Source organism: Ambystoma mexicanum, chromosome 8, assembly GCF_040938575.1.
Source record: "Ambystoma mexicanum isolate Mex_15411 chromosome 8, UKY_AmexF1_1, whole genome shotgun sequence".
NCBI lineage: Eukaryota > Metazoa > Chordata > Amphibia > Caudata > Ambystomatidae > Ambystoma > Ambystoma mexicanum.
The window spans coordinates 381,659,311-381,685,384 of NC_090929.1; the positions used below are offsets into that span (position 1 = coordinate 381,659,311).

Sequence of the window (26,074 nt, forward strand, 5' to 3'; positions counted from 1 at the left end):
AGTACTTACCTGCTTCAGAATATTTGCGTGATCTCTTGTCTTATTCTGAAACCTCTTTTCTTTGACACCAACTTTAGTATTGCTCTAAATGTACCAGCGATATATTAATGTCCACAGTGTCCTAGCTATTTAAGTCACCTGAGGGTGTAGGATGTGTGTGTGCTATCCCAGATGGATACTTGCTGATTTGGAGAAACCAGCAGCCTGATTCATGGAATTATTTGTGCCGAAAACGCAGGTTTGGGTGCCTTTCTGCCCGAAAATCCCTGTTTGAAGTATGAGGATTTTCAGGCAGAAAGGCGCGCAAATCTGCGTTTTCAGCACAAATAACTCCATGAATCAGGCAGTAAGTGTATTTTGGAGTGTATTTGTGGGTTACTATTATATTGCCCCTTCTGAAGAATGCTTATTCAAACGGAATGTTAAATTCATAATTGTTTAATCAAGAAACCTTGAGTGTAAGTGTTTATTTGGATACTTGTCACTGTGAATATCTGTAACTCCCCTACTGCTCACATTGACCCCTCGGCCAAACAACCAACCTGTGTAGTACAGACTTATACCAAAGATTGGGTTCCTATTGCCAGGAGGTCAAGGTTGTTGTAGTACACCCAAAGGGTACTGCACCAAATCTTTTCTAACAATAGAGCACAGCATTCGCCTCATGCAGGCATCTTGGCACATGGATCGGGATAGTTCAAGATGTATTAGTGTCTGGTCTAGGAGACTACAGGAAGAGCAGTGTCTTAACCTGATGTTTGGAGTTACAGGTTTGATGGTGAGCAGCTAAATATGACAGCTTGCAAAACCTCCTGTTTCCGTGCATTTAAATAGCTTGAACATGAATTAATCTGTGTATGACAATCTTTAAAAATATACTCTAGGTGATAGAAAGCCAGTACAGCAGGTGTAAAACTCAGCAGGTCTCAAAAACCATAAGTATTATGTTCCAGTAGGCAATCTCAGCAAATAGCAAGACTACACCACAATCAAAACTGCTCCTTGATGTAATCATTTAAAAGCAAGACTGATGAAAAATACAGAGGGAGCACTGAGCTGCACACAATAAAATATATAATAGAAACCCGGTGTGCAGACAGAGATTTTAGTTTACATTGAACAAAAATGTAGAGTATCTAAACTCAAATGGGAAGCATTCTAGAGGAAGATGTCCTTATATCAGACCCTAACGGCTACTTAAACCAGACAAAATAAGGCCCTGGCTATTTCCTACCTTTAAGACAAAGCACACTCTTGCCAGGGCACACGTCACCCTTCTGCTCACTGTCAATATGTTGTAGACCCATGACCAACATGTCATGAAGCACTATTTTTTAAACTTGTGTGGCAATTCCCTTATTGAATATTATGTGTGTTGTACTGTATCTTAACTACCCCCTTGAAGTTGCTGTTGTCTGCTCAGCCAGGTCTACCACAAAGGGAGTCACAGGGAGCTTGCAGGAAACCCTTGTTTCCTAGCTGTGTGTTAGTCTCTCTCACTCATCCCCTGAAGAAAGGGAGGAGAGAAACCATCCTAACCTGTAAAAGAATTTCTCTGCTCGCCATCGTTTCTGTTCAGCGGTTACGTCAGAAGAATTTGCCATCCTAACAAAAACAAATACAAATAATGAAAAAAAAATAAAAATATCTGCACACAGAATTGAGATAAAAGTAGATGAATACGCACTGGCATCATTTGGCTTCAAGATAAACTGGCGATTTGGATCAAGACGGAGAAGTCGGCAGAACTGATCTACGTCTTCTCGAGGATTCTGAGGTTGAATCATCACCACATCTCCAGCCGAAAACCTGCAAACAACCATACTTTGTTATCAGTGAGCTAACTTTAGTCCAGTTTCTTCTACTTGCAAATGTACAGCAATCTAAAAATTCTGATCACTATAAAAATAAATTGAGCATTTATGTAGATCTAAAGTAAAGTTGGATTACAAAAATTCCATCAGAGATTGGGCACATGATTGGTGTTGAGTTCATAAGGGGTGCACTGTAGAGACCACAATTTCAAAATGATCTTCAATGCAACATCCTAAAAAGTGCAAGACCTTCTCTAAAGAGCTCTTACTGTACGGCAATTACATTTATTTCAGATATTGTATCAAACTCTAAATGTAGGCAGTGACTTGATGAAGCAGTTCAAGGGTTTCCAATTGCCCAAACTGCCATACCCAAGTCATTTGTGACTTTGTAGTGTCTGCTGTACATAGTGTAAGGAACTCATGGGGGCAACAGTAAAGACAGACAAACGTGATCACAGATCAAGGGTGTTAATTAAACAGCATGCAGGTTGAAAAAAAACACCTAATCTACACCTTGGGAGCAAGTGTCGCCCATCAAAATGAAAATAAGGCATTCCTAGTGGCGTTGTGTCAAATAAAAAGGGTCTATATTAAGAGAACCTATTGCCAAACCTTATAGCTAGTACAAAAGGTGTGTGGGATAGTTTTCAAGAAATGAAAGAAGTGTTCACATGTAATAGGTCAGGAAGCAGTAGCCTGGGTTTTCCTTCCCTATGCTTTCAGCACGGGGTAAGGTGGGATCTTGGAGCACAGTACACTCTCGAGCTTCCCCAGCAAGAGACGACTATCAGGGTTGTCGATGGACAAGTCTTGTTTCTCTTGAAAGTCTCTTGCTTTCGAGGGCCTGACATTCAAATAACAAAACAAAATTTCCTTCAACAAAATGAACGTTTGTTGACTGGTTTTACTTAGGGTGAGGATTCTTCAGCCCCTTGTTCCCCTTCTTCCGGGTGCTGACCCTAGTTCCTTGTGGTTTGGGTGATATCTTTTCACCCCCTGGATCTCCCTCTTCCGGGTTCGGATCGTAAAACATTCCCATCGATAGAGGCTTTCGGTGGTGGAATCCCCTGGTTCCGAGGGCCCGATAGGTTTACTAAAGCAACTAACAAACACAAAGTTCTGTTCTACGTATTTCTTGGGTGATGGTTTCACCCCTGGGTCCCCCTCTTCCGAGCCAGACCTCTTTGTTTTCGGCCTACCTCCACCGGGTTCACTATGACTTTCCTTTCACTTTCGCAGGATTCACTCCCCTTTGTTTCTCAATGTCTTTTCAAAAAGTTCATAGTAGACATCTCTCTACCGGGTTCAAGGTTTGTCAACACACTGTTTCTTGGGACTTTAGACTTTGCCCCCTCATCGTCAGCAACCCTCTTTTGGGTTCATTCATTTACTTTCAATGTTTGCAGGATTCACTTCCCTTGCTTTCTATACAGTTCTTAGGTCAAAGGCTTTCTGTACAGAGATTTAGCTTGACCTCCTGTATGACCGCTTTGACCTATCTTGGCGGCTCTCCTACGGCCTTCTGGAAATTGTCGTTTCACTCAGACGGGGATCGACCAGGGTTTCTCGGAGCAGCACCCACGTGGTGCCAGTCCCCTTCCGCAGCTGGTCTCCCCTTTACAATTTTAAAGTTCTTCTCTCACTTTTGCCACTTTGCAACTTTCATTCACCACATCCTGGTTCTGATCAGTTCCCCCCCTTCGACTCACCAGCTGTGATAAACCGCTTGGCCTTCCTCTTAACTGGAGTCACGGCCAGTACCATGGAAGCAGGAGTCTCCCTCACTCCAGCTTATCAGTGTCGACACGCTCTGTGTACCATCTGCATATGTTGCAGCACACTTGGGCTATTGTCCTCGGTCTTAGGATTCCCTCTGCAGAGGTTTCGAGGGTCTGCGTCGAAAAGGGCAAGGATGTGCCTCTCCTTGACAGCCTCTCGATATTCACAGCCTTTCCCTTCCTCAAACTGGATAGCGGTCTCGTTGTGCGGTCTGCCTTGCTGTTACTGTGCTCTCTTGCTCCAACTTTTATCCCGGTGGGGAAGGGAAAGGGCCGTCAGGTGTGTGCGCGATTCTGGTTAATTGCCTGACTTTGCCTGACCCTTGTATCGGGACATGTCAGGTAAACGGCTCTGGTGTTAGTCCGTCATCTTTCATGCTGTGCGAAAGTGTTCATGTTTTGAAAGGGGAAGGGGGGGGGACAAAGGTAGTCCCCAAGACCACCAGCAATTGTATTGCACCATCCTACTTTTCTGGACCTCCCTCAACTTCCATGCCAGTATTCTATCTGTCTAGTCCCCCTTTTCGTAGTATTTTTGTTGGAGCAGTTGAAGGCTCCTCTCCTTTTTGTTTAAGAGGAGTTTCTTCAGGTGCTGCCTATGTTCCTCCAGGGCTGCTACCAGGTCCGCGTTCATGGGCCTGTCCGGGGACCCACCCGGTTGAAGTTTTGCTATTTTTCCCGTAGGGTCTTTTCCTGGGCCTACCTCTCTCTTTTTCTTTGGGCTCCTATTTTGATTAGGACTCCCCGTATGGTCGCCTTAAATACGTCCCATAGCGTGTGTGGGCTAACCTCCCCGTTATCGTTTAATTTGAAATATTCCACAATATTATCTAGCACCGTTTCTGCCATCACCTCATCCTTTAGCAAGGCATCGTTGCACTTCTAACGTCCCCTCCGGTTACGGCCCCATCCCCCCCCGACAAGGTAATCCAAACCAGGTTGTAGTCGGACCAAGGCACAGGGTCCAGCCTATGGCCAGTTGCGTATGGGACCAGGGATTTGTCAATGAGGATATAATCGATCCTTGAGAAGGACTTGTGTATACTGGAATAATATGTGTATGGGTGGTGAGAGAGGGTGGGGGGGGTTGCCTGCTTCGGTGCTCAGGAGGGAGTCTTCCAAGTTCAAGTCCCAGTTGACCTCGCCAAATCTTTGCGACATGAGCTTGTCCACCATCCGGGCAGCCTGAGATGTCATTCTCTTCCTATCGGTTGCAGGATTCAGGACCATATTGAAGTCGCCCCCCATTATCACTGTGCCTTCCACGAATAGTTGGAGCTTATTTCTCACCCCCTCCCAGAAATGCGCCTAACCCTTGTTAGGCCCATAGACCACCACCAAGGTTAAAGGGGAACCTTGGCGTGTACCCCTGACCATCAAGTATCACCGCTCCGGGTCTTCAACGATGCCTCCGTGTTGAAACCCATATCCCTCGCAGTAGGATTGCCACTCCCTTTTTTTGGTTCTGTGTGAAGAACATAGGACCTCCCCAATCCCTCCCCCCGCGTACGTTCGGTTCCTTCCCCCTTGGCCAGTGTGCCTCCTGCAAGAAGACCAGGTCCTGTTTTGCCCTACAAAATTCCCTGCACAGTAGGGATCTTTTAGTGGGGGTGTTCAGACCCCTGACGTTCAGGGAGTCCACTTCCAGCACCGGTAGACAATCAGCCATTTTTGGAATTTACCTTTCCATTGGTCAGCACCCTAGGAGCACCACTGAAATATCCCCTCACCTTTGCAGCGTTATAGTAAATCTCTGGTTGCCCATTACCGTCAGCGAACAGTTGACTCTCCCTCCAACATCCCTCCCCCGGGTGGAGCTTAAAAACAATCACAACTGCCACCCCTTTCTAACCCCAACCCTGTCAACCTCAACTCCCTCCGCCCCCCCTTCCCCGGTACACAGCCAGATAGTTCGACCATTCCTGTTTATTGGCCGGACCACCAACGTCCCTGCCAACGCCGGGCTGCTCATGCGTTTACTCATCCCCCTCGAGTCCCCCCCGCATGAAGTGTTGTTCCAATAAGTACACCCTTAATACTTGTTCATTGGAATCGTAGCCATGCGTTTTTCCTGTGTCACGGGCCCTGCTTCGAGTCGGGCCGTATTTACCCTCATCCTTCTGGGCTGCCCCATCCTCTGTCCTTAGTCGGGGGTGGTGTGTTCAGTTTCTTGATTTTTCTGGATCCTGCAATCCTCCACCTGTCTCTCGGTCTCTCTGTTCCACTTGCTCTCGCCACCGCTATCCCTGTGGGCCTTCTCTGGGCATCTGGGTCCTCCACGTAGTCTCGAATTGCTCCTCTGATGTCCTCTTCCGTGACCAGGGTCGTTCTCTGCCCCATGTATTCAAATGTCATGGAGAATGGATACCCCCACCGGTAGCGCACACCTTTTTCCCCTCAGACACTGTGTCAGAGGGCGGCATAATCTCTGTTTGGCCAGTGTGTAGGCAGAGAGATCCTGAAAGATTGATATCCTTGCATTATTGTACATAATGTCACAAGCCTTCCAGGCCTCCTCTAGTACCTTTGTTTTTTTCCATATAGTGCCGGTTACCACCTCTTTTTCACTTTCCTTTACTGGTAGTCTCTGTTGGGGGTTCCTTCAGGGCAGGCACACGCCCCAGGGTTGATTCCTGGGGGCCCTCACACTGTCTTGTAATTGGTCTTAGTGGAGGTCCTGAAGAGGCCTCCCCAGGCGGGCACGCGCTCCGGTCGTGGTCTCGGGGGCCACCACCCAATTCGGGCCACTGCTTCGTGGAATCTATCTTGATGCGGTTTGGGTCTTCGGGAGGGTCCAAAGCAGCTTCCCCCCTCAGTCTGATAAGCCCGCCTGCGTTTCTCTTCTTCTGGCTGCCCGTGGGGTTGCCCTCCTGTGGCAACGTTAGGCTTCCGTGTGCTACTTGCTGGGAGGTCGGGGGGTTTACCTCTGCCGGGCTCTCTCCGCCTGGGGACTGTCCCGGGGATAGTTCATCAGGGCCAGTGATCCGGTGTAGCCTCTGTGGGAGTTTGCTGGGGGGCCACCACCCAGGTTGGTTTTAGGCTCCAGGGGTTTTTGTTAAGGTGAGCTCCTCTTTGTTGGTGGGTGCCCGGTCTGTCTCTGCACATGGGTATTTCCCCACTGTGCTCGATGAGACCTCCTCTTCCGGGAGGCGCAGTGTGGTGTGTCTCCTCCTCACCTTTGCAGGGTCGGTCCCCCACCTGCTCAGGGCCGGTCCTGCGGTCCCTGGCTTGTCTCCTCGGCCCCTGTGTGGGGGGGAATCCGGGCAGATCGCAGCCGGCCAACTTGGAGGCGAGACCGGTGCCTGGGGGTTTTATCCGTGGTGGCCAGTGACCCTCATGTGGGAGGTCCCACTAGTTTTGGGTGCGCCTCCTCCTGACCCCGCCGTGGGGGCAAGAGGTTTTGTTTTCTTCTGGACCTGGGTCCTGCTCTGTTGATGGTGGATGGGGGGAGGTGGGGTGGGGGAGAAAGTCGCTGCTGCCTCCTCCCCCTCACCCAGTGCTTTTCAATAATTAGGTTTGGCGCCTCCCATGGGGCCAATGTATGGGGTTGCTCCCTGTCCCTGGGGTGGGTTATGCCCTAGTGCAGGCTCCCACACTGCTCTCCCTGTGCTGGCAATGTGTGCAGTCCCACAGGCGGCCGCTCCTCGCCTTGTATTTGTGAGCGGGCTTTCCTTGCTTCTCCCCCACACTCCAACGGGGCTCCGGCTCTCCCCAACAGGCCTCTCTCCTCTGTCAGCGGATATGTGCTCCTCCCCCTTTCCCCCCCAGGGGCAGCACCTGTCCTTGCCCCGGTCCGCCGGCCCTCCTGCTCGCTTCCCCTGTGCTCCGCACAGCGTTGGTCCATGCTCCTGGGGGTCCTCCCTGTTCCCCTCCTCAGAGTCCTCAGTGGAGCACGGTGGGCGCAGGGACACAATCCCACCAGGACCGAATCCCGACCGGGCCTGCCTCACCCCTCCTCCTGATCCTCCTCGTCACTGATGCAGACTTTCGTTTTCTGCCTGGGTGCTGGTGTCATGTTCTGGGGCCTGCGGGGGACCCTGGGCATCGGTTTTTCGACAGTGGCTGCCAGGGGTGTTCACTACTCGGTCACCACACTCCGCTTCTCCTGGGGGGGGTAAAGAAGGGGGGCTCAAGTCCCTGTTCAGCCCCGTTTAGCGGGAGCACGGCGCCTAGGCAGCCATAGCCTATGCGCCCCCTAGTGGCCTCCCCACAGACACTCTTTCTGATGGCTACAAGTTCCTCTCTGAACCCAGACCCAACCGTCCCGGTGGGGGTGTAGCCTTGATCTTCCCAGAGTGGATCCCTGCTTCTATCATTCCAATGCAGGACTACTCCTTTGAATGCCTGGTCTGCAGGCTCTCTATCTCTCCTGGCCTTTCTCTCACTGTGGCCACTATCTACAGGATGTCTGGCCAGGTCGCCCTTTTCTCTCTTGAGTGGGCTGACCTCTTCTTCCCTCCTCGCCTCTACCCATCAACTTCTCCTCCACTGGGACATGAACATCCACCTGGATTCTACTTGCCCTTCTTCGGGACTCTTTCACAACCTGTGCGTCTCTCTCCCCTTCTCTCTATTCTACACTATGGCCCGACTCTCTCTGCAGGGCACACCCTAGATGTTCTGATCTGCTGAGACCTCACCCTCTCAACACTCCTCTCTCACGGAGTGATCACTTTCTCCTTTGCTCCTACCTTCTCGGTCATCAGACTCATGAAGCGTGTGTCAGCTGAGGCTTTCGCCATTGCTTTCTCTCCTCCCTCTGCACCTTTGGCTGACTTACATGCAGACACAGCCCTATCTAACCTGCATCTCTCCATCTCTAACACTCTTGATGTCCTTGCCCCTGTCATGAGGATCTGCATGAAACCCAAATTCAAGTGCAACTCTTGGTACAACTCCAACCTTATCACCCTTAAAACGCAAGAGCAGGGTGGCTGAGAGGAAGTGGAGGGCATCAGGTGCACCCCATGACAGACTGGCCTGCCACCTGCTCCAAAAGGCAACACATCCGCCCCCTCCCCCCAAGAAGTGAGCCCACATCCAAGTCTGCATTTCTGCGGCATCCAACAACTCGGCCGAACTCTTCAACATCTCCTCCTCCTCCCATCTCTCCTACTCCTTTCTCTTCCTTTTTCACCTCAGACAATGTTTCTAAACAAGTCTGATTTATGAATGTCGTGTCAAAGCAGGTTCTCCCCTGTTCCTCCAGAACCATCAAGGACCACATCGACATCCTTGGACGATTTCTGCAATTGCTCCTTTGCCACAGGAACCTTCCTCTCCCCCTTAAGCACTCCCTTCTGCACCCCTTCTAAAGGAGCTCTGCCAATCCTTCCTCTCTGGCTAACCATTGTCCAATCTCCATTACTCCTTTCCTGGGCAAACTCTTGGAAAATCTGGCCATCTCCCAGCTTAATTTTCACACTGTATCTTTTGGTTGTCTCCACGACCAGCACTCTGGCTTCAGAGCTGCAAGAAGCACAGAAACTGCTCTCCTGAACACACGTGAAGACCTGCTCTCGAACCTTGATTCTAACCTTCCTTCTGTCCTCATTCTCCTCGATCTTTCTGCTGCTTTTGATACAGTCAACCATGCCATCCTGCTCAATCGCCTCCATGATAACCTGGGTATCACTGATCAGGCCCTGGCCTGGTCGACCTCCTTTCACACTGACCGACCCTCCCAGGTCCAACTTGGGTCTTTCCTCTCTTCCATCCCTCTCTACTTGTGGTGTCCCAAAGGGGTCCAACCTTTCTCCCTGGCTTTTCAACCACTACCAGGCACCTCTTGCCCACTTTCTGCTCCAACTTTCAGTGTTATGCGGATGACACCCAGCTCTCTTCCAGGCTCCCCTCAGCCTTCGCTTCTCCTCTCATACCAGAATGTCTGGCCACCAGGAATGGTGCACCACCAATGATCTCTGCCTTAATGCCAGTAAGACGGAGATCCTCATCATCGGAAACACCAGCTCCCTCCTTTCCTCTCTCTGGCCAGCCACTCTGGGACCTCTTCCTGCTCCTACTTGTGAGGCTAAGAACCTTGGTGTCATCTTTTGACTACACCCTCTCCTTCTCTCCTCACATCTCTGACGTCTCTAAGAAGTCAAACTATCAGCTGCACTTCCTAAGAGGTATTCTTCCTTTCCTCACTTTCCCCCAGAAGCTCACTGTCTCCAAAGCTCAGGTTCTCTCTAGGCTGGACTACTGCAACAGCCTCCATCTAAATCTTCCTACCTCTACAACGTATCCAGAACAGGACTGTGAGACTTGTCCTTGGCCTCAAGCCCAGGTATCGCATCTCTCCAGCTCTGAAATCTCTTCACTGGCTCCCTGTGGCGGCAAAGATAAAGTTCAAGTCCCTTTGCATCGTCCAGAAGGCTTTCTGGGGCCTGGGTCCGCACTACCCCCAACTCTCTCTTCCTAAACATCTCCCTTCTCAAGCTCTCCACTCCACCACCTCCAACTCTGAGGGTCAGTAGCTTTTCCAAGCAGAGAGTTGGCAGCAGATCTCTCTCCTCGGCTGGGGCTTTCTTCTGGAACAGGCTCCCTGCCTCTCTCAAACTTTAGCAGAACCACCTACGGTTCCAGAAGCAACTCCAGACCTTCCTTTTAGCTACCGCTTTCTCTTCCTTTCCCCTGCTGTAGTCTCGCATGCTCCACGCACTGGTCACCTGGCTACCCTCTGAATTTGGGCCATGGCTCCTGCATGTCCAGTTGCCCTTGCACTGCCTCTTGGCTCCCCCAGCACTTGTGGTCTGTATCTTCAACCCTACAGTCCCCCCCACTCTGCACTTAAAAGCCACCCACTGGCTGCACTTTTGAGTTTCCTGCACTTCCCCCCTCACCCACTCACTCTGCACTTTTCGCCTTCCTCTTCCCTACACTTGCGCAATCGGAAAGACACAAAGCCTAGTAAGATTGTCGTTTTGTCCTCCCTCTGTTTTCTCCCTCCTTGTCTTGTCGTGCCTAGAAACACTTGTGTACAGGCGGCGCGTTATAAATGCCATATCATATCTTGCAACTAGCCAACAACTAGAAAGTAGTAAAGTTTTTCGGCACCTCTCGTCGCAGTACTTACTTCACTTACGATTGGTGGTTTCACTTTAAAATATTTTGTTTGGTACGTCGTATGAGATTTTAGTTGGATTTCGGGATTGGGGCAGTGCTCTCTTGTTGACTGATAGGTATGTAACCCCAGGTTCATCACAATGCGGATGAACTATTTGTACAAGGGGAAAGGAGCAGAAGGCTGCTGGCCCATAGATAAAAAGATGATAAGGGATCCACAAAGGGAAAGGACAACCATTCTGTCAGGGCTCAACTACAGTTTCAAAGAGAAACAATACATTTCTAAAGGTACAATAATGACTCAAACAATATAAGACTATCTACGTGATCTAGGAATGCCTCTTGTACATGATGGGGAGGCAGAACTCTTGGAAGCACCTAGTGCGTGAGGAGGTCCAGGTAGCTAATGCAAGACTGATTAACCGAAAATAAAAAAAAACAAAAACAAGGCCAAATGGGCTACAAGGAACGTGGAGAGAAAGATGTGTTACTGCTGTATGCCATCCACACAAAGCCGGCCTAATGTTCAGTCCTTCTGAGTTTGGCATGCCATACACACAAAATCCTGCTGTTGAAAGCAAACAAGCAGCCCCTGTAGCATGGCAGGTATAGACCAATTAGCCTACTTAACACAGGTAATACAGTTCTGGGGCAGATATTGGAGATTACATTTCTCAGGCTGATAGATGAGAACCCGTGTAAAAGGAAGGGACGCAAGAAGACCTGCAAATGCTGTACCAGGTATTATTTTTATTTGATTCATTAATTTGTAAAGCGCCAACAAACCCATCGGCATCAGGGTGCATAACATTGAACATCGAGACAGCACCAGGCCAACAAGACAAACTAGAACTGACACACACACACAACACATTAAAGGAAGCATCAAGTCAGATCAACATTAAAATCCAAGAAACGAGGAGAAAAAAACAATTGGTCACTTAAAGAAATGATTTTTCAGGGCACATTTGAAAGGCAAGATAGTTTGATTCATCTCAAATCAGGTGGAAGTGAATTCCATAGCACTGGTGCCATGCAATCGAAAGCAAGTTCACCAGCTCTCTATAAACTATATCTGGGTTGGGTCACTTGGCAAGTATTGCTTGAGCGCAATGCTCTGTAGACAGGCAGCCAGTCAATTCTCTCCTTGAGATAAGCTGTGGCTGCTCCATACATGCATTGGTGGGTAAAAGTAAGCAGCTGGACCATAATCCTTGACTCCACTGGGAGCCAGAAAAGTTCACAGCGCGCAAATGTTATGCATTTGTTTTTCAATCTTTTTCCTAGCTGGAGGACTGGACTGAATTTTGTCAGTAACTATATCAAATGTTATGGTGAACAGGTGGCAACAAAGAATCAGCGCTGGTATCTCCTGCTGCCGGAGTGGCATTTTACTGAATTGAGCGGAATTACCGATTTGCAGTCATGGTGCACGTGGGCTTTGCTGTCAACATCATTGGACTAAAGAAATTGGTTTACATGACCCTGACTGCCTCAATCTTTTCAATTCATGCTCATTTCAGAATAATCGGATTACATAAAACATACTGTGATGAACCCTGCAGATTCCTCACAGTGACCAGGGAAAGGCAGACGCTTCCTGATCCTCACCTTGGCAGTGGTATTACCCGGGAGAATCACCTGGGGGGAGAAAGGCCCCATGGCAACGAGAGGACTCTGTTGTATGAAACGCTGTATTTGTCTTCCTCTAGGGAGAAAATATCGGCGATACCAAAATATGTAATGGCGAGAGTTGTTAATTTCCCAAGGTGACTATCTCAACGTGCGTAAAAACAACTATAACCACGTGTACATTAGGAGGGATGAAACCCCTTTTAAATCCATAGAGGTGAAAGCTCTCATGACTTCAAGAGGAATAGTAAAGAGGAGTCTTTAAATAGTTCCAGGTTAAATCTAGAAAATCCTCATTCCTCTGTAAAGCTAAATTCCTCACTGAATCCTTATGCTATCCCTCTGGAGAATAATATGAAGGAAAGAAATTTAAGTGATATTATTATTCTGTTAGAAAAACTGATTTATATGTTGTGGACTCCAAATCCCACAATTCCCAAAGTACTGGGATGAAGAAGAGTGCTGCAGAGGCCCAAGACAGCAAAGTGCAGCCTATTCGTGGTAATGACCCACACCCGAGGGAGACTGGGAGACATAAAAGGCCCCTTGAGATGCAGGCCATTGAGAAGGTGGAGTAGTTGTAATACCTCCATGTGGCAGAAGCAGAGACGCTGGGACCATCATAGTGCATCGAGTGGATGTCGGTCCTGAGAAGGTCTTCGTTGTACCAGACCTTGAATGCAGAGGCTCCCCCTCCCCCGGGGACTGTAGCTGCAGAGGTTGTGCAGCGAAAAGCACAGGATTTGAAAGCGTTCCCCAGTGGCAGGCGAGCACCGGTGACCCAGGAGAGCACTCTATTGACTGGCGTAAATCGCAGGAAGCCGGAAAGCAGAGGATTCTGGCCGTGAAGGAAAGCAGCAGCAGAGGACATGGAGGCAGCGAGGCAGACAGACAATCATGCCAGACCTGGTGAGTTCACAAAGGGATTGTGACCCCCTGAGTGCTCCGTAACCGCTCGCTTTGCGAAGTAAGACAAGCAGAGTGAAATTCAAACGCAAATGTGTTTTTGAATACGGAACTGACCTAAAGCAGCCTAACCATTATTTTGTAAACCAGGCTGACTTTTAAAAGAGCAAGTGGAGTAATAAGAACGTAATCACCAGACAAGGATCATGTGAGTGTTTGTTTTTGGGTCGGATAAGAGGCCAACAACAAGCGGGGGCAATAAGGCAAGAAACAATTAAAACAATAATTGCCAAAGCCAAACGAGAACTATAACAAGGAAAGTTAAAAAGAACAACCATTGTCAAAGCAAAAGCGAGCAAAAGAGAGTCTTAATGTTTGTAAAACATATTGCCCATTTATAAAGAAGCTCAGAAGAGTAATTAGCATAAACCCACATTACCAAAGCCAAAAAGGTGTTAGAGAATAATTTTCAGCAGTTGGTCTAAACATAAGTTGGGAAGCAAGAGCAGCAGGAAGGCTGCCCTTCTGATAGAAAGCATTCAGAAGGAGTGGGGCATAACCTTCATTGCGTGTGGCAATCATAAGTGTGTAAGAAACAGCATCAGTGTGGTTCTTGTTTTCCCTGAAGAAATTCTTCAACTTGATGTTTTTAAGCAAGAGGCATTGCTAATTTATTGGAAGTTAACCTTTACTACGGAAGTGCTTGCAGTTAGTTGTTTATTTTGGTCTGGCAAAAGAGTACACCAGGTCAGAAGACTTTGTAGTAGTTTACTCTTTTCTGGCAGGAGAGTACATCAGAGTAGAGCACTGGTCGTAGGTCTGGCAGGTGCGTAGGCCAGGTGGAAGTCACTGAAGTACTGTGGTGTGGTGTGGTAAAAAGTCTAGACGAGGAAGTAGAAGAACCACAATAGTGCTTTGTGAATGGTTGCAGAATCATCCTGACATTACTGAAGCAAGTGTTGTGTGAATTGCTGCAGAATCATGTACGATTGCTGAAACCGGTGTTTTATGAAATATCCTCACAAAGACAATTTCTGTTGATCCTAATGAGCTATGGGAGTATTCTGGGTTGAAGAGAAGAAGAGACTCTAAGCTCTTTGTCACAAGTGGAAGGAGGAAAAACACTGTTGAACTGTTGGTTAAAGTCAAGTGGAACCAAACCGAACTGTGTTGGAACTTTGTTACAAGACAGGACTTCCTTATCTTTTTGGAAAGGTTGATGAGAATCCTGCTTGAATCTGGGAAAGGGGAATTCACCCAGATTAGAAGGAGAGACGACTATCTGATTGTGAATCTAACGGTTATATTTTGATTTGTCATATACTACCTTGTTGAATTGTTGTATGCAGAAGTGTGAGGGACAGAAGCCTTTTGTTAGAGTGTTTCTTTTAGTTTATTTTAGACAGGGCAAGCTTCGTCAGGATAGGAAGAGAGGCGTTTATCCAATGGCACCTTTTGAAAAATCTTCAAAAGTTGTCCGGCTCACATTTCTCACCCCTTACATTACACAAAAAATCTAAACACAAATACATACCAAAAAAAAATCATTCAATGGTCCAAACATTAGAAATGGTACAACCTCCATCCACATAGAAAATGCATTATGAAAAACATTACAGCTTAGTCACAGAATAACGAAAGGTTTGCTAACTTGTAAAGCCTCATGTAAATTTAAATAAGGCCTACTCTATAAGTGGTTGGTCAACACGCACTAAAGAATATAAAGCTGTCCGACATGGATTAAACCTTACACTCCTCATAATAGGGCATAACATATTTGGAATAAAATGAGCATAGGTGGGGCAACAAAAGAAAATTATTAATAAATCTTGATGGCATAACACAGCAAACAACTTTCATCCTCAGCAAGGTGCTTAGGTGTCAGCAATCTCAGGGGCAAGCAATGACATCTATCAGGTGTTATTGGACATTGATCCGCCATTTAATTACTCCATTTTAGATATTCAGAAATTTGACCGACTAGATGAGCAAGCTAGACTTAGTTCGGATGCAGATATTTCCACTTAGGAGATTATGGATTCTATGGAGACTATAGGCCTCATTAAACGTGTGCTGGTCCAGAAGAAATGCCGGATAAAATGTTGGTAATACCGGCACTGGCATTTTTACCAGACCGGCACACTCCAAGCTTGCCAGTAGGGGCTCTGTTCCACAGTTCAGGCCCCTACCGGCAAATTGCTGCAATCACTGGCACCGGTAGTCCTTTGGGACTCCATAGAATGGGAATTTACTGATGTTCGCGGGAAACCCCAATATCCCGGTAACACCAGTAAAGGTAAGGCCGGTTTGCCAGCAAACACGTAATGAGGCTGCATATCTTCTGGGAAATGAGTTTGGTCATATTCTTGCCCCTTTCTTGAATCAGTTCTACACAAACATTCTCATGAATGAGGCCGTTCCAGATTCTATGCAATCTGCATTGATTACTGTAATTCCTAAACCGGGGAAGCCCCACTCACTGTGGTCATTTCCATCAGATTTCATTATTGAACATGATGTCAAACTTTTGGCTAAAATTTATGTTAGGAGACTTACCAGTATTTTGCCTAAATTGGTTTACAATAATCAGAATTTGACAGAGTGAAATTAGTATATTTGCGACAGGTTCTGCTTAAAATCAAACTGAGGCCCATGTGTTTACAGCTCTTTCAGGCTCTGTGTAGTGGTGAGAAAGCGGAGGTATCTGTTAATGGTTTCAAGTCAGACTCTTTTGCCATCAGGAGAGGGACACGTCAAGCATGCCATTTATCCTCTTTGTTGTTTGATTTGTTCATTGACCCACTGGCTGATGCAATTAGATCACACCTAGAAAATAAGGGGTATAAGTACTTTTGTATGCAGATGACCTCTTAGTATTGCTGTCAGACCTGGAATGTTCTTTTCAGCAGCTTATGCCGACTTTGAGCTTGTTTGGTGGAGCCTCTAATAACAATTGTCATAGGGTCTTTTTTGGGGTGGAACAGGAGGTATGGGCTGACAAAGGTTTTAAATATCTGGGCATCCAGGTTACTTGAGATTCTGACTTACTTCTCACTAACAACATTTGATTAAAACTTGTGGAAATAGATGTGCTGTGTCGAAAATGGGAAAAACTAAACTGGCCACGCTGCGTCAAGGTGAACGCAATCAAAACGACCCTACTTACAAAGCTGTTTTTAGTATGCTCCCCTTCCTCTATTGGGTAAACTGTTTTTTTTTTTTTAAATAATGTGTTTAATAGATTTCTGTAGGGTGACGGTGGGAGGGGGGGTAAGCAAGAAAACCAAAAGATTTTCTCCAGAAGCAGGTGCGCTCGGGAGGTTTTGGATTTCCCAGAATACAATAATATCATACTGCTTATAACACTGATCACACGCTGCAACATTGGCTTAAGGCAGATTGTATGGCTGGTCCGAATTGGGTACTCATTGAGAGGGATTCTGTCGCTCCATTCCCACTTGATACTCTCCTTTATATGGAAAAGAGGTTCCCTGTTAGTCTGAAGCCTATGTCAGTGAGGCATACGATAAAGGAATGGAAGAGAAGTAACAAAGTTTGTGAGGAAAAGTATTTGCTTAGTGGTGATTCTGGTTTATGGAAAAACCCTGCAATACAAATTGATAACCACACCCTTTCCTGGGTCTCATGGCAAAAGGTGGGTATTTGGAAGTTAAGTCAAGTTTACTAGGGTCAGAATATGCTGAACTGAGTTTTTTCATTTTAAATATAAGTTGCGGTTATCTGAGAATCAGTGTTATCTTGATTTAAAGAACCTCTGTAGTACTTTGTTTTTGCCCTTTAATGCTAGTATGCATGCTTCATCCATGGTTTTACACTTGTCTAGAAGCATGCCACTTTGTGCCTCTACGCTCTATAAACCTATATCTCTTTCTGAGCTTGGTATGGCTTCTCAGCATGGTAGATCTGCTTGGGATTCAGATCTGGGACATACTGTGTCTGATATTGAACGGGCATGTATATATGCAGGCCCTAGTAGATTAAAAATAGATTTGTATATGTGTTTTACGCAATAGAGGATAACTCCTAAAATGTATTGGTCCCTGTGGAAAATTTGGTTGTGTAAGCTAAGTCAGGACAATACTTGTTGGAACTGTAAAAGTGGTGTGGGTACTACCTGTGGGGAATCCTGCAGATCCGTCACCAAAACCCTGCCTAAAGTCTCATCCCAGGTGTCCAAGAAAGGGCAAACACTTCCTGATCCCAAACCTGGGGGTGGGGTACTGAGGGAGGATCACCTGGGTGGAAACTAGGCCCAGGTTATTGCGGAGAGTCTGTGGGGTGAGACATTATTTCTCCCCTCAGGATACTCTTACCACCATGTCAGAGGAGGCTCTGACCTATTTTTACTTTAATATATCTCAACCTCCTAGCAAGACTGAAAGGGTCAACTTTAAGGTTCTAAACCTGCAACATATTAAATCAAAAGAACAGGTATTTTGTATCCCTGAACTTAAATCGTCCTCCTCAACATCAAAGGTACACTACAGGGTGAAAGTGTTGACTTCTCTGCACCTTCTGTTTCTAAAAACACCAAAGGAATTAAACTGTGTAAAAGAAGTGGAAAAACCTAATTTCCTTAAAATTAACTACGTGCCCCAAAATTCCAAAATTCCTCAAGAAGAGGGCTGAGGAGGCAATTAGAAGCAAAGGACAGGTTGGCAAATAGGCCTAATAGCCTTTGCCAGGGTCAGGCAATTAACATTAAGGGCGGGCACTTGAAATCAATTAATGCCCCAGGCCCCTCTCCTCCCCAAGAAGAAGCTGAAGGAAGGCGCCTGAGCAGGACTTGGAAGGCTGGGAATAATAGAAGAGCATGAGGCTGGCAGTCCATGAGGAAGTGTGATTACTTAAGGGGCAACGGGACGAGAGAAGTGCAGATTTCACCTGCAGGTTCTGAGCTGGTCCTGTGTTCACAAACCCTGTCTGGTCGTGGCTGCACTGAGAGAGACATGCTGAAGTTTAGTCTTCCCAGGTACGCCTAGTAGCTGTAACTGCAGAGCAAAGAACGTGCTGCAACCCGAGGCCCGTTTGCAGAAGCAATCCAAGGGACAGAGAAGGAGACTCCCCATGGTCCAGGCCGGAATGGAGAGACCCATGCTGCAGAAGGGTGTGGGCCCAACAGTGCCTGAAGCAGTAGTAGCAGGAAGAAAAGTCGGGAAGAGGAAGCGACCGAAAATCGCAGTGTTTTTGGAGCCGGTGCGTGAAGCTCTGTACTCCAATTCACTGAAAACTCCTTGCCGCTAACTGTAACCAGCTCAGAAATCGCATAGAAGTGGGAGCAAGTAAGAGTTTTTAGTTGCCGTGAGAAGTCCTAACAAAGAAAATGTATGACGCATACTCTGGCAAGTCTGAGTGTTCACATAAAAGAAAAACTTAATTTTCCTCTGTTGAACTAACTAACTTTACCGGAGTGGTCGCATGTCTCCAATTAAGAGGGAGAACGCTGTTTTCAATCACTGGAAAGGTAGAAGCTGACTTTCCTGAATTGTTACAAGAGCAATTACATCAAAGTAAGGCCACGTATGGATGTTTCTGATTCCCGTCCGAGTCAAAGTATCACTCTGTATAATTTAAAGGGAAGGCAAGTCCTTACATTTCTTTGAAGTTAAAACTCTCCATCAAAGAGTGGTTGCGTATACCTAAATCGGTTTCTCCTGTGAAACCTGAATCTTGCAACATCCAGAATAAATATCTTGTAATTGTACAAGTTGCTGAAGTAAAGAGAATAGCAAGTATGACCCAAGGTAGTAGGCAAATCCTTTCAACAGTGAAACCAGCCCTATTAAAATCGAACCACCGATATTTTTAAGTTGTCAAAGTTGTTAAAAGTCCAGTGTCCTCTGATACAAGGGCAACAAGGTTATCAAAGCTGGAAGAGTGGCACTATAGCTTTGGGGTTGCTGCTGGAACTAAGAAGGTGTGCATAAAGCCAGGGAAGGGAGTTGGATGCTTGTAAAAAGAACAAATGAACAATCTGTAATGCTGAGACTGTTAAAGCTGAGAGAGAAGTAGTCTGAAAGCAAAGGCAGATTACATTGGTAGCAAGATAGAAGAGGCTGTCTTTTTCTGATAAGGTCTTAAGTCTAGAGTTCCCGGCTTGGTAAACTAAGGAAATGTATCTGAGCCAAATGTTCACCTGGTTGGTTTAAGGAATGGACAACAATGCTGAATTCTGACATATAAACGTAATGATATGGTAGAGGAAAATGACATTGTGGTTGCTCCAAACTGTTAACCACTGCAAGGCAACCACTGCAAGGCAACCAATGCAAGGCAGGTTCCACATTTATCTTCCCAAATAAATAAATAAACATCCCCACCCCACTATACACTGCATCATTTGGTGACGAACTGGAAAGACTAAGTCACTTCTTTAAAAATTAATTTCCTTTGGAGTGTAGGCTCGGAACATAGGAATGCCTCCAGATCGAACCACTATATTTGGCTACTACCTCTACTTTACTTTCACCCTACGCACTCTTATAACAGCATCTCAATGAGTCAAAAGTTAAACCTCTGGCCAAATCTACCGATTCCACCTAGGGCCTCTTTCATCTTCAATGATTGTTTGCAAATGTGACAGTCACCAGTTAGCAGAGGAGAACCGTATGCCGAGATAGTCAAACTCAGTAACCACCGCTATTGTTCCGTCATTAGAATCAAAAGTGGGCAATTTAATAATCTTGTTGCCCACCTTACAAAGCATGAAGGCTGAATTGTCAGTGTACACCATTAGATCCAAATCTGTCATAATGGTAGTGTAGGCTTTACATAAACCTTGCAAGGCACAGGGAGTACACACTACGAAGACTATCGTCCGCATACGCTGGGACCAGATACGTCATGGTACCAATTTTTGGATTATACATGCCAATCTGAACTAGGGCATTGTATAAGCCATTAATATATAATGAAACTAAAAATGGTGCCAACACACCCTTGGCAACTCCCGTTTTTACACTAAAAAAGCTGTTCAATCCCCATTCCTTCCACATGCCCTTGTATCTTGGTGAATTTGGGTCAAAATGCATGCAATTTCCACAAGGTATTTGGGATTGTATAAAATATGCCATAGTTTGAGCCTGTTACCCCATCAAACGCTGTACTCTGATCAGTAAAGAAAAGGTAGACAGGCTCATGCTCAATGTACAGGAATTTCGCAACAATCAGGTACAAATTAACGGTTTGTTCGGCGCAAGCCCTGCAAATGCTTGTTTGCATTCAAGGGGATACTAATTTGTAGCCATTATGACGTTAACACTAATTGTTAGTAATGGTGCCCAAAGGGCAGCTATCTAAATAAGTCTGATGGGATACCATCACGGACCAGACAGCAATTAGGTGCTTGAGGTGTTAAGGCACAGCCAATCTCTTCAGCTGTGAATATGATAGTAGGCAAATCGTTACTATAGATACCACAGAGTTCTGTCTGATTGGATCCTTGAGACAAGGTAGATGTTTCACCAGCCTTCACAACAGCTGGGTTACAGACTGTTGAAAAATGCTTAATCAGTTGCAGTCCTTGAAATGTAATACTGCGTCTGAAGCTAAGCATATTATCCCGGGACCTCAGTAACCATTTCCCAAAACGTCCTTGAATTGGTCTCTTGACAATATGACTAAATCTTGTTGGCTAGTTCTGCCTTACGTGTTACTAAGCACTGCTTATAATTGTAAATAGCTTCAGGCTATCTGCTTAATAAGTGTAGTTGGGTTTTAATAAACGTACAAGCAATTGTTTTGCTTTACTGTAATTATCATTAAGCCAACCCCGACCATTGCTAGGCCCCCGAACAAGAAAAATGCAGAATAAATAATTCAGAGATCTGGGCCATCATCTTTTCATACATCCTCAGGGCTCCATTAGGGTCTACCAAAAAAAATCTATTAAGTTCAGAATTTGGTTTGAAAATTGTTCCCCAAATAGAAATGTCTTCTAGGCCCTGCCACTGTACTTTTAAGCATACCAGGGGGACGGCAATACAATCAAGTAGAGGAAAGCAATTACTGTATCATTCCTTATCTTGCCAGCTGACCCATAATGCTATAGGGTGATGATCACTGCATAACAACCACCACACAAAGGTCTTCCATTTGTGTCCGTTTTGATGACGACACAATGAAATGGCCAATGTTGGCGGGGGCAAAACATAACTTGCAAGCTACTAGCCAGCCATACAAATGTCACTCGCCACCTCAATTTTATACATAGACACAGCACACCATTTCTTACTCGCCAAGAGTCAAATGTCACAAGTCAATGGCTAGTCGAGAGTACACATTTATTTCCCTGCAATGGTGGTATTGCCCAAAATGAGAAGTTGATGGGACTATCACTAGGCTCCCATTCCATCAACTATGTATAAAACAAAAGACGTTTCGCACAAGTGCAAGAATCTAGCATTAAAGGGGTTGGAATCCCAATAAAGGAGCCCTCTAGTGGAACAAAGCTCCTTTGGAGGCCCATTGCCGATTTGCACGTTAAACTCACCCCCCAGAATTACCCACTCATTCAGGCCTCTAGTAGATAGGAATACGTTATTTATTAGGTCTTCAAAGATAGCTAAGCTATTGAAATCCATTGACGTCAGAGGACTATTATAAAAATTGATTCGATACAATAATTCTCTATCTACACAGATCAAAAGCAAGATTAGAATAATGCAGGTGTCAACACCTACCGACATAAAGTACAATTAAGTAGAGATGTAATAAATACAGCTAAATCGCCACACGATCTACCCTGGGATTGCTTCCTGGCACTGACTTGATGAGAACAATAAATAACCATACCTAAATCAACCCAACCCAGCGTTTCCTGCAGCACGCTAAGGTCATTTCTGCTCAGCTTAGCCAACACATCTGGGTCTGATAACTTTCCTTACACACCAACGATATTGCTAGATGCACACAAGCAAGGTTGTATTCTAATAGGTGCAGCCTAAGGATTATTATACAGGGTCTGCTCGGCCAAGGCGACACATTCACTTCCCCTAAATGACTTAAAGGCACCCACTCCTCCACCCCCCTCTGAACGAATAAGAAAAACGACCCAGAGGGTAAAAAGATTCAGGAAAATTCTTGATCTTCTCTTAACAGTTGTCTCAGATAAATTAGAGTTGATAACATATGTTGCCCACTGAGAATAGGCAGAAGACACTACCACACAATCTCCAAATAAGTCTTTCCCAGAGTGACCCAGCCAAGCCACCCTCTTTTGGCCATTAGAATTTCATGAGGGTTGATGGATGAACCGACTATCTTGGTATTGATCCAACAGGATGTTTTGTTCACAAGTGTAATGGTTGACTCACTACGACCATCGAGAGGCTCAATATCCACAATTACTCTTACCTTGGGAGCAGCTGCAAGAGGCAGATTGGGAGTATTCTCATATTTCTACTTTCATACTGAACAGGACATTGCATGCTGTCCATGCCCTTCTAAGCTCAGAGAAGGGTCTATCAGGCACAATGCTTGCAGCATGGAGTGGATCATTGGAGTGACACTGATAGACTTAATAGATACGACCTTTTTCCCCCTGACTCGTCGTCCACCTCGACCTGTATGCTTTTACAATGACCACTAATTATATGAGTGGGCTCAGAGCCTGCTTTCTTCAAATCTCTTAAAAGAGTGTCCAGGATTGAAAACAGATTTTGTTAAATTACCTAGAAAGTTTATCAGCACTTGGATTTATTCCTTTAGTTTCAGCAATACATTTTGAATCTCATTGGATGGGCCATATTCAAATCTGCCATAAGATCATCTGACAACCTAGATGTGGTGGTGGTCTCGTCTTTACTACAAGTTATTGGTGAACTCATCTGACCCATAATACACACACATTGGGCTGAAGGACAGTAACAGACCCCAGCAGCTGCCCCTTTTTGGGTTAATAAGAAGGGGGATAATAGTATGCTCCGGGGGTAGTTTATTAAAAATAACTGCATCTTTTGTTGAGTTCAGTGAAGCCAGAGGTGTCACTTGACACTCTCAGTTTCCTGACTCCTAGCTTACAGGTTGTTAAAGACAGCTTTTCGATAAAGATTCTAATTATTTTTAGATTTATCTTGATAAGCTGATGTGGCACCACCATTCCTTTACCAGGTGTATAGCTCGAAGAAGTGAGGGCCTTGAGACTACCCATAAGATTCACTGAGATACTGTTTCAAGGTTTTAATATAAAAAGGAGGCTTAACTCCCTTATTGAACTTTGACACAATCCATCTTCTCCATGCTCTGTATGTGATGGTGCGGACTCCAGGCAAAATAAAAAATCAAAAACAGGCAGCCCCCCTTAGCTGCAGCTGCTTGACTAACGCAGCTAATGAGGCAGATAATCCATTCCGGGATGTTGCATCCTCCTTTTGCGATCATCTTTGTCTGAATCTTATTAAGCGTTAAGTGAATATTGGAACAAATCCCCTTCACCTTGCGAACCTCAGCATGGCACAGCAAGTTCACTCGGTGCCCCCAATAAGCTTAACAATAATCTTAAGTATTTTAGTGGATTTCAACAAGGCCTAAGAACCAATGGGAGTTGCAGGAGTTATCGAATGAAAAAAGAAAAAGACAATTTAAGACAATAAGACACCATGCTCGCCATGGTCTGCTCCCTTTATTATGGCCACAAAATCAACACTGATTTCTTAGTCCTATGATCCTCCACTTTAGAGGGTCTAAAAGTTCTGAAGTACAGGGGGGTCGGAACAAGGCTCCAGTATTGGACCTGGAAGCTCGGGGACCACCGAAGCCACCTACTGCAGCACCAGAGCAACTGCAGTGTGACACAGCACAGATACGACTGATCCGAAGAAAGTACGCAACACTGCCTGAGACAAAAATTCAAGTCGCACCATCAAGTGGCTGCTTCGGATGTCTAGAGAACAGACTGCTGACCTGCTGAGAGGGATTCAACATGGATGCCCCATCAACTCTGCTGTTCATTACCCTAGAGCAGCTTGCAATGAAGCAGAGGCAAACAAGTGAGGTGGGAGTGTTGCCATTTGGGGCCTAATGCAAAAGCTCTTGTTATATGCCGATGATCTGCTTCTGGTCATTAAGAATGTGCCAACTTCGCTGAGAACAACCCTGATTGTAATTTATGATTTAGGGAATAACTCATGTTACAGAATCGACTGGTCAAAATCCTCCCCATCCTGCAACAGGTCAGAGGAGTATCATGAGAGACTTCAACTTCATGCAAAGAGACTTAAATACCTTGGTGGATGATTCAAAGCAGAAGTGGCAGGCCTTGTGAGGTACAACCTGGAAAAGATGTTGGTGGAGCTCAGGACTTTGACCAATAGATGGACGACCATCGAGTTGTCGCTGGGCGGGGTGGATTAATTGCGACAAAATGGTAATAGCCCTAAAATGAACTACGTCCTGTTGATGCCTTTACCAGTCCACAGGAGGCTATTCAGAGAGATTGATGCATATAAGCAGAAATTACTGTGGGATAGAAAGCCTACTAGCATCTGTTTGAAAAGGCTGCCCCTGTCCAGGGGTGAATTTGGTATTCCAAATTTCGAGGTGCAAACACCTCGGCTCCTGAGTGATGACTTGAAAGTCAAGAAGCCAAAAAGGAGGATCCTTTGGCCGCTGTAGAGCTAGGGACGACTGTCTTACCCACCAGACCCGATAAACCACTGACTGGTTTTCTAAGATCCACCTGGGTGAAGGTTTGCAAACTACATAGTGTGGAGCCCCTCACATTCTCAGCAGCATTCGAATGCTATAACCCTGCAGTTATGCTGAATGGCAAAACACTGCTCTGGCCTGACTGGCTGGTCCTTTGACAGGATAGAACGTATAAAAGACCTTTGCATTAACTACCAGTAGCTGACCATTGTGGAACTTCAGGGAAAATTCAACTAGGAAGGTTGCAACTTTGGAGATTATCACAAGCTCTGGAAAGTCCTGGCCTCTGTTGACGCAAAAGGATGGATCCAAAGACTCAGCAGAGGACCCCTGGATGACTTAAGATTGCTCTCAAGGAAACCCCATGGTGCCTTACGGCACTTATGGGGTAAGACGTAATAGAAGAAAATCTGCTGGCAGCCTGGTCTGAGGATCTTGGAAGAGAAGTAGCACATTGCAAAGGGCTCTCGTAGTGTATAGGGATCATGGACTCCTCCCTTTACATGGTTATTAGAGCTTGTCAGGCCAAACTATTATACCACGCTCACTGTCCCATCTCCCCCCGACAGAATGTTTAGAAGGGGCTGGTTAGATACTGACACTTGCTGGGCTTGCAAACATGCCTGGGGTACTGTAATATATATGTTGTGGGGAGTGCAAGGGCCTAATGCGGGCAGACAGCTCCAGACAACTCCAGGTTTCTGAGTAGAGAGACCATAGATAGGTGCAAGGTGCTGGTTGCACACAAGGGCCTAAATCTAATCTCAAGAGAGTGGCCATGCTGCCCAGGAAACACGTTTTAAGGGGCTGGAAAAACACCAGTCTACTGAAGTCTTGCAATCTGTCCTCTCCATCACACACCTTCTTCTCATCTCAATCTTGGGATTGAGGCAAAACAAAGGGGTTCATGGGATCTGGGCCTGCTTTGAGAAGTGTATTGGGCAGAGGTTATGGAAATGATATTTTCAGCCCCCTTGTTATTTTGCATCAGCTAACCACTGTAAACCACCTGCCATAGTGCTAAAACATCTACTTGAAACGCCACTGTTCTTGTGTGATGTAAAACCAATAAAATCCTTTCATGGAAGAAGTCACTCAGTCCAGCAGTCACTGGGTCAAGTCGAGGTTGGTGACTGGCAACGGTAATGGAGACATTGAGGACAAGGAAAGCTTTGTCAAATGCTACATTTATTGTATGCCTTACTC

The 26,074-nt window shown here is 45.9% G+C and overlaps 1 protein-coding gene across 2 annotated transcripts in view; it reads right to left on the reverse strand.

Moving 5' to 3' along the window:
• Positions 1-26,074, reverse strand: part of NDOR1 (NADPH dependent diflavin oxidoreductase 1) — a 667,841-nt gene that overhangs the window by 322,215 nt on the left and 319,552 nt on the right. For both annotated transcript variants that reach the window (XM_069609846.1, XM_069609847.1), the window contains exon 8: positions 1,688-1,809. In XM_069609846.1, coding sequence (XP_069465947.1) covers positions 1,688-1,809 — 122 coding nt within the window. The remainder of the gene's footprint in view (positions 1-1,687; positions 1,810-26,074) is intronic.